Genomic DNA, 9,787 nt, shown 5'->3' with positions numbered 1-9,787 from the left:
AGAAAAACTGCAGCAACAAAACCGGCAACTTCAAGCTTGTTGTGGCGAACATTACATACAACACATTCTAATGGCCATCAAACCAGGAGTTCAAGTAAAGAAACAAAAGGACAGACTAAGAGGTCATGCGAAATCTGTAAAATTTTGCAACTCTTCTGCGTTTACTCTACTAGACTCACAGACCGTACAAACCCATCTCTAGTCTAACAAATTCGCGCACCCATACAACCCAACGCTAAACAAACCCAGTCAACAGCAACAGGAGGCGAAAACTGCGAAGCTTTGCTACGTTTTCAACCTCAGCAAACATCACACAAGTCAAGCAAGCATAACAGTCCCACTGTGAATTTTAATCCCAAAACCCAAACTTAAACCAACCTACGGAAACGAAATGAAAGGCTACAAAGGACCACTGAACGGCATATAGCAAGAAGGGTGCCAACCCACGATTGAAGAAAACAGTTTCTAATTCTAAGGGATAAGGGTATTACATTAATCACAAGATGAGTCAGGGGAATGACCGTGAAAGGATTCGGATGATTCTGCCTGGCCTTCGAAGGATATCAACGGGAGGGCAGTGATGATGACACAGCACCGTCCTTGCAACCCCAAATCTCCTTTCTTCCTCACGCTGCCGCCGCTCTTTTATCAGCCGTCCTCCTCTCTCTCTCGTTTCTTTTCTCTCAAAAACCTAGCCGGTGTTTACTCTCTCTCAGATCGTTCTAGCCGTTCACCACTCCCCCCAGATCCTCTCTTCTCTCGGTTTCTTCCTGGTTTTTCCAATTTTCTCTCAACCCAGCCGTCATAAAACCTTCCTCTCTGTTTCTTGCCGTCTCTCTTTGCTTTTATATGGGAACCCAAAAACTGAACCCTATGAACGATGGTTTGGATGAAGCCAGATGGTTTGTACTATGTCCATTGAACGGAGCCAACCCCAGACAAAATAGCCGAGAAATGCAGCTGCAAATCCTTTCTGCTGCAGCCGAAACCAAAATGTGGACTTTTCCTCTTTTTTTTTCTTTTTTTTTCAATCACTTAATTAAACAACAATAATACAAAAATAACAATTTAAACAAACTTAAATAAAATGTACAAAATTGGTAACAAAAGATAAAACAAAAAGCTAAGATTTTCTTGTATTGGATTAATGATTTTTCCTTTTTTTTCCAATTAATACAATAAAAAGAAATAAAACATATTTTTATGAATAATTTTCTCTTTTTGACAAATTTTATACTAAAAAGTCTTACAATAAAAAATAAATAACTAAAAGGGTGAAAACAAATACAAAATAAAAATAATATATAATAATAATCTAAAAATACTAAAAGTCTAAAACTAAAATCATGAAATAAACAAAAATAATAAAAAAATAGACAAGAATTATTACTAAAACAAAAATAAAATTAGGGTAAAAAATTATATAAAAATTTGGTGTCTACAGTTTGCCCCTCTTTGTCTGAGTTTTGGAAAAATTTGAGACAAAGAAATAGATATCAAATACTTACCTGCAAACCAGCCGAACGACTGTTGTTTTTTGAAATGAGAATTGACCCCTTTTGATGAGACTGACTCGGACGAGCAATTTAAAATGGACTGACCCAAACAGAAAATTTAAACGGAACTGACCCGAACAAGATATTTAAACGGGACTGACCCGAATAGGAATTTAAAATCGGGATTGATCTGAAACAGGAAATTTAAAATCGTGACTAACCCGAAACAGGAATTTAAAATCGGGACTGACCCGAAACAGGAAGTTTAAAATCGGGACTGACCCGAAACAGGAATTTAAAATTGGGACTGACCCAAAACAGGAAATTTTTTTAAAAAAAATCCGGACTGACCCGAAACAGGAATTTAAAATCAGGACTGACCTGAAACAAAAATTTAAAATCGGGACTGGCCCGAGACAGAAATTTAAAATCGGGACTGATCCGAAACAGGAATTTAAAATCGGGACTGACCCGAAATAGGAATTTAAAATCGGGACTGACTCGAGACAGAAATTTAAAATCGGGACTGACCCGAGACAGGAATTTAAAATCGGGACTGACCCGAAAGAGAAATTTAAAATCGGGACTGACCCGAGATAGAAATTTAAAATCGGGACTGACCCGAAACAGAAATTTAAAATCGGAACTGACCCGAAACAGGAATTTAAAAATCGGGACTGACTCGAGCGAGAAATTCAAACGGAAAAAATTCCAGTATACTTACCGTTTTGTTGTGCCTTTGCTCAAACCTGCTTGCAGCTTGTCTGATCTACCTTTGTTTGCTGGAAATCTTTCCGATACCGACTCCAGTGCGAGATGTGATCGTTTTCCTTCATGCATGAAATTTTCTGCAAAAGAGAAAGAATAAGGCAATTGCCACCATCATTTGACCCGATTCCCTTTGAGAATCGTGTAAACATGCGTCTTTTGATTCCTTCGTCAACTTCGGTTGTGGTATCTGATTTAGTTGGATTTATTACTTCAAAGACTTTCTGATTCTTCTCAGACTGACCAGTAATGCCTTTAGCCATATTATGAGATCTGTGTACCGGGCCCTGCTGAATCACGTCCATTTCCAAAAGATGATCGAATCCAAAGTATGCTTTGCACAAATCACGGGGATTGTCATTTATTAAACCTCAATGATTAAACAAATGATGTATGTAAGATAAATTCACATATCATGCAGGGATGAATATGCAAAAGGACGCAAACGCGATCAATCATGCCTAAACCATGAAAATGTCATGAATGCAAATAATTGAGGGAAAATGAAATTTATAAGAATGTATTTGCAAAAGAATATCTATTCAAAGTGAGACACAGCTTTTGGCCAACAGATGTCACATTCGAATCTCTGGATATTTTTGTTCTAGAATTCAATATTGACAGAAGTGTTACAAAACGAAGAGAAATCCGAATGAACCAAGTCACCAGCTGCTCCTTCTCGTGCTTGTTCGTTGCATAACCCTACCTCGGCGCCCTTTCGGGTTTTCACCAAGGTTGCCCCCACCATTTTTGCTTTTGTTTTGTTTTGTTTTGTTTTTCTCTTTTAATTTTTTTTTTGAGGTGCCCTTTCGGGTTTTCACCTAAGGAACAAAGGAAAAACTCGACCATGATCGACTCAGGAGTGTGAGTTGAAAATTGCTGGCATCAGTAAAATGCGCTTCCCTTATAAGTTTAGGCAAAGGCATTGTGGACATCACTTGCCAGTTGATTAGCGAAATTCCTGATAGAAATACAGCAATTGACGAAAGCCAGGACTTTGGGCTTTTGTAATGAGGTCAGGTGGGGTGTTTTCAAGAAAGTTGAGGCTTGAAAACAAAGATTTTTAATGAAAAGTGTGAAATAACCTGAGGTTGCATCATTTTGAAGTCATCTCCAATTTTGAACGGAAAATGAGGAAAACTTTGCCCCAGTTTGATTGGATTTTCTCTCTTTGCATTTTTCATTGCATTTTTCTTCTTTTTTTTGCATTTTTTCTTTAAAAAACTAAATTTACCCCAGTGTGGGGTTTGCAATCCTCAGGGGTTACCAAACGAAAATTATTAGTCTGATAGCTCAAAAGGGACGACTAGGGATTGAATGTTTCAAACGTAAAAGAAGATGGCCTGACTTGCATTTCATCATTTGCACGAATTTCTAAAAGAAGTTTTGCATAATCAAATGAAGAACTTCTTGCACATGTCCGAGTTGATAGGTTGAGGAAAAGTTTGTCCATCCATTTCTGCCAAAATGAGTGCTCCGCCAGGTAATATCTTTTGAACAATGAATGGCCCTTGCCAATTCGGAGCAAATTTGCCTTTGGCCTCATCTTGCACTGGCAAAATCCGTTTCAGCACTTTGTCGCCTTCCTCAAAAGTATGCAAATGGAACTTCTTGTTGTAGGCCCAGGCCATGCGCTTTTGGTAACATTGGCCGTGACAAATGGCATTAAGCCGTTTTTCATCCATCAAAGATAGTTGTTCATGACGCTGCTTTATCCAATCAGCCTCTTCCAACTTGGTCTCCATTAGAATACGCAATGAAGGGATTTCGACCTCGACAGGTAGCACAACTTCCATTCCATACATGAGCGAGTAAGGTGTTGCCCCAATTGATGTTCGGATGGAGGTCCGATACGCCATTAATGCGTAAGGAAGTTTTTCATGCCAGTCACGATGCTTTTCAGTCATCTTGCAAATGATCTTCTTCAAATTCTTGTTTGCGGCCTCCACGGCTCCGTTCATCTACGGTCTATAGATGGCAGAGTTGCGATGTCTGATTTTGAACTGTTCGCATAGCCCGTCCACCATATCATTGTTGAGATTCTTGGCATTGTCTGTAATCAATGTTTCCGGCACCCCAAATCGGCATATGATGTGATCCCTTAAGAAATTCGCCATTTTTTTTTCACGTGCTTGAATGATTCCACTTCGACCCATTTGGTGAAGTACTCAATTGCCATCAATATAAATCGATGTCCATTTGAAGCAGGAGGATCGATTGTGCCAATCACGTCCATACCCCACATTGAGCAGGGCCACGGAGCAATCATGCTATGCAACTCGGTAGGAGGAGCGCGTATGACGTCACCATGCATTAATATATCTCCGGACAAAATCTATGCAATCGCGTTCCATTGTAAGCCAAAAATACCCGATTCTCATGATTTTCTTCGCCAACAAATGTCCATTCATGTGAGGCCCACAGACACCACTATGCACCTCCTTCATTATGAATTGAGTTTCATCTTCATCGACGCACCTTAAGAGGTTCAAATCTGAGGTCCTTTTGTATAATACCTCTCCATTTAAGAAAAACTTCGAGGCCATTCTGCACAGGAAACCTTTGTTATTTGTACTAGCTTCTGGAGGGTAAGACCCGGTTTTGATGAATTCCTTAATATCATTGTACCAATGGCTATTGCCAGAAGAATTGTCTATGACCCAACAATGAGCAGGCTTGTCTTGGAGTTGAATCCGGATAGGCTCAATTCCCAATTCATCCGGATATTGTATCATAGAAGATAGGGTGGCCAAGGCATCTGCAAATGCATTTCGGGCTCGTGGGAGATGTCTGAATTCCAAACTTTGAAATTGTTTAGCCAAATTGAGCAAATTACAGTGGTATGGCAGAATCTTTGAATCTTTGGTTACCCATTGTTTCAATGTTTGGTGCACAAGTAAATCTGAATCACTGAAGGCTATTAACTCCTTAACCTCCATTTTCAAAGCAATTTTGAGACCAAAAATACATGCTTTATACTCGGCTATGTTGTTTGTGCAAGCAAATTGCAATTTAGCGGCTCCAGGATAATGCTTCCCTTCTGGGGGATACAAGAACTGCTCCTATCCCGACTCCAAAAGAATTGGCCGCACCATCGAAAAACAATCTCCATTCCGGGTACTGCTCGCTCATATCTTCTACGGCACCAACAAATAAAACCTTTTCATCAGGGAAATAGGTATGGAGCGGTTGATAATCATCGTCCTTTGTATTTTCTGCCAAATGATCAGCTATAGCTTGTCCCTTGATGGCCTTTTGCGAAGTGAAAACAATATCAAATTCTGAAAGAATCATCTGCCATTTGGCCAGACGCCCAGTTGGCATCGGCTTCTCCAAGAGGTATTTCAAAGGATCGGAGCGGGAGATGAGGTAGGCAGTATGACTTAGCAGGTAGTGTCTTAATTTCTGAGCTGCCCAGGCCAATGCACAACAGCTTTTCTCAATAAACGAATAATTAGCCTCATACTGCGTGAATTTCTTACTAAGATAGTAGATGGCTTGCTCTTTCCTTCCCGAGTCGTCGTGCTGCCCCAGAACACACCCTACTGCTCCGTCGAGCACAGATAAGTACATAATCAAAGGCCGGCCCGGTTTGGGTGGCACTTGGACTGGGGGCTGCAGCAAATAATCTTTAATCTTGTCAAAAGCTTGTTGACACTCCTCGTTCCAATGCAACGGCACATTCTTTTTTAACAACTTGAATAGTGGCTCACACGTCGCGGTTAATTGGGCAATGAATCTTCCAATGAAGTTAATCTTCCCCAAAAAGCTTTTCACATCTCTCTGCGTCTTCGGTACTGGCATGTCTCGAATTGCCTTGATCTTTATCGGGTCTATCTCTATGCCCTTCTTGCTAACAATGAAACCTAACAATTTACCAGCTGGTGCTCCAAAGGTGCATTTTGCAGGATTTAACTTCAAATTGTACTTTCGCAACCTTTCAAACAATTTCCTTAGATCCATCAAATGGTCCTCGGCTTTCTTGGATTTGATTATAATGTCATCCACGTAGACCTCCATCTCTTTGTGGATCATGTCATGAAACAAAGTAGTCATAGTCCTTTGATAAGTAGCTCCGGCATTCTTTAAACCAAACGGCATTACTCGATAGCAAAAGGTGCCCCAATGGGTGATAAAAGCAGTTTTTTCTCTATCCTCTTCAGCCATTAAGATCTGGTGGTACCCAGCAAAACAATCACAGAAAGATTCAATTTTGTGTCCGGCGGTGTTGTCTAGAATGATATGGATATTTGGCAAAGGAAAGTCATCTTTAGGGCTGGCCTTATTAAGGTCCCTATAGTCGACACAGACTCGCACTTCTCCATTTTTCTTCGGAACAGGGACTGGATTCGAGAGCCAAACAGGGTAATGGGATACAATGATGATATTAGTCTTAAGCTGCTTTTCAATTTGCTCTTTTAATTTGAGGCTCATATCTGGTTTGAATTTACGGGATTTCTGCTTTACTAGTGAAAAAAATGGGTTTGTGGGTAATCTGTGCACCACTACATCAGTCGAAATGCCAGTCATATCATCATAAGACCATGCAAACTCATCTTGAAACATAGACAAAAATTCAATCATCTTCTCTTTCTGCTTTTTATTCAAATGAATGCTGATTTGTATCTCCTTAACTTCAGTCTCAGTACCAATGTTAACAACTTCTGTTTCTTCTAGGTTCGGTTTAGATTTCTCCTCATATTGTTCAAGATCTTTTGAAAAAGAATCAAACACTTCCTCACTATCACTCTCGCTTTGAAATTCGGATTCCGTAACTTCCAAATCGTGAGTGATATAGAGATTGTCATCATCAGATTCCAGAACAGTGATATCCAAAGGGTCAAATAATTTTACTTTTGGCCATCTGAAAGAATTAAAAAATTCGAGACAATAAGTAAATAGACACATGAATGAACGGCATGATAAAATAAACTATGCATTTTCATAAAACTTCAAATCAAAACGGAAACAAGCTAAAACATAAGTGCAAAAGATACTTTCATTGAACTATTTACATATGCAAGAAAAGTTTTCATGAACTTTAGTAAATGACAACCCCCCTGTAGATTTACCGAAACTCCTTTCGCACGGGGAAGTACTCGGCGGTCCAGTTGTGTATAGCTCCTTAGGGAATGTCTGGGAATTCGGCATCATCTGACGGGTCATTTTCGGATATTGTTCCCACAAACAAATGAGTCAAGCTTGTCTCCACTTCGTCAATTGGACTAAACTCAGACGTAATGACTTCAGCTGGCTTTGGAAAGGTATAGTGTAATGGCGGAATGTCTAAAGCACCTAACTTGCCTTCCTTTTCTGCCCTTTTGCGCGCTTTCATATCTTGTATATCCCTAGCAGTTGGACGGAATCCCAAACCAAATTGGTCCTTCTTTTCGATGAGTTCCACGGGCTTCAACATGCCTTGCAGATTGCGTCCCAACCCCTTATCAAATTCATATCCTCCGCGAATCATCTCCTTGGCCATCATGACATTTTGTCTTTTGAGTCCTCACTTGTTACCCAACTCACGGAGACAATATCAGCTGCACGATAGGAAGACACAGAGGCATTTCGGTCACCATCCTCCTCAGGCTCGGAATCGGCAATTACAATGCAATCTTCTTCAGCAAAAATGGTAATCAGCTGGTCGTTCACCACGAATTTCAATACTTGATGCAAGGAAGAGGGCACAACGCCCGAGCTATGAATCCACGGTCGCCCGAGTAAAACATTATAGACACTGGGAAAGTGCATAACTTGGCAAGCTATCTGAAATTGAGCGGGCCCCATTTCGACCACCAAATTTACTTCCCCTATGGACTCTCTTTGGGCTCCGTCGAATCCTCGTACTACGATTTCTGAGGGTTTTAATCTAACATCTTGCAGCCCTAACTTCACCAACGTGCTCCAAGGACAAATATTGAGGGCAGACCCATTGTCGATCAATACTTTAGGCAACATTTTTCCATTGCACCTCACAGCTACATATAAGGCTTTATTATGACCAGTTCCTTCCGCAGGCAGCTCTTCATCAGAAAAAGTGATTTGTTTAGCAGCCAATACATTTTCAACCATGTGCGAGAAATTGTCAACCGAAATATCCTTAGGAATACGAGCCTTGGTCAACACTTCAAGTAATGCATCCCTATGCAAGTCGGAGGAGAAAAGCAAGTCTAAAATGGAAATTTGGGCAGGCATTTTGTTCAGCTGCTCAACCACATTATATTCGTTTCTCTTAAGCCTCTTGAGAAAATCCCACGCTTCTCTTTCGGTCACTGCAGGTTTGGTAGTCGGCTCATGATTGCTTACTTGAACTGGGGCGCTAGCAGCGGATGGACTTGTAATCTTCCCTGACCTCGTAACAAGAGACACTTCTTCCTTCAAAACTGGTTTGCCTCCGATTTGCAAAACGGGCTCACTATAATTCCACGGCACTTGTTGTAGACTTAAAACTGGCACTTGTTCTAGGAATTCAATTATCACAAGTTCTAAGGCCGCACTTTCGGATGGAGTTAGGTCTAAAATGAAGGGTCGTTTGTCTTCCTCATACGATGCCTCCTCTATCACAAAAGGTTTGTCCAATATCCCAAACACTTCTGTCTCATTTGACATGTTTCGGACAAGCTCCTCAAATTCCTCATCATCCATAATAATTCCGACAGTATCAGGGTGTTCCGGCAAGGGGTTCTTGCTCACATTCGGTCCTTGCTCTTCTCTTTTCCTAATCACAATTTCCCCTGCTTCGAGTATGTCTTGAATCCTATGTTTAAGGAGTCGACAATTGGCCGTGGAGTGACCAGGTGCTCCTGAGTGATAAGCACAAGTAGCCTGTGGATTATACCCAACTGGCATGCCATAAGGGTAAGTTGGAGGGGGAATCGCACCTATTTTACCGGTAGCCTTTAATTGCTCATATAACTGATCCAAAGGCCTGTCTAGGTTGGTGAATGTTCGGGTATGATTTTGATTGTAGGTTTCAGTAGGTTGGGGGTAGTTGTAGGTGGGTCTGTTTGGTGGGGGAAATCTTTGGTGGTAAGGAGGTCGAGGACGAGTTTGTTGAAAGTTAGGTTGAGATACTTGAAAAGGGGCCGTAGGCGGGTTGGCGTAGTTTGAGCGAGGTCGGGGGTGCGAGATATTGGTATTGTAGATAGGGTAAGGATTTGGATAGTAGGGATAAGGTGAATATGTTGGTTTATGTTGAAATAGGGGTCTTGGTGTAGGGTCTTGATCTCATATGAAGGCAGCTTCCCCCTCTTTCTTTTTAAATTGCGGCTTTTTCCCATTACTCCCTTGTCCTTGTAAAGCATCCAACTGCAATTTGAGGGCAGAGACATTAACGATCTTCCCGGCTCTTACAAACTCATCGTACTCCTCAAGCTTATTGACAATGGCGGCGAATGAGCATCCAGTCATGCGAAAAATTTCTTCAAAGTACGGCGGATCATGTGCTTTAATGAAAGTGCGTATAATTTCGTCCTCAGTCATTGGTGGCTCGACTTTTGCAGCTATTTTCCTCCACCTCTTGG

General features: G+C 41.0%; 1 protein-coding gene across 1 annotated transcript; it reads right to left on the bottom strand.

Moving 5' to 3' along the window:
* Nucleotides 1-7,745: 7,745 nt before the first annotated feature.
* LOC113743867 (uncharacterized) lies at nt 7,746-9,113 on the bottom strand. Its single transcript, XM_027271953.1, has one exon. It carries the CDS (start codon nt 9,111-9,113, stop codon nt 7,746-7,748), a length of 1,368 nt encoding a protein of 455 aa, XP_027127754.1.
* Between the last annotated feature and the right edge of the window lie 674 nt (nt 9,114-9,787).

This window comes from Coffea arabica, chromosome 5e (assembly GCF_036785885.1).
Source record: "Coffea arabica cultivar ET-39 chromosome 5e, Coffea Arabica ET-39 HiFi, whole genome shotgun sequence".
Classification (NCBI taxonomy): Eukaryota; Viridiplantae; Streptophyta; class Magnoliopsida; order Gentianales; family Rubiaceae; genus Coffea; species Coffea arabica.
The sequence above is the reverse complement of the archived record's forward strand: the minus strand, read 5'-3'. Positions and strand labels throughout refer to the sequence as shown.

What these genes read in the sequence shown, in the direction of transcription:
- LOC113743867 (XM_027271953.1), bottom strand. Translation starts at nt 9,113, where the DNA reads ATGCCAGTTGGGTATAATCCACAGGCTACTTGTGCTTATCACTCAGGA.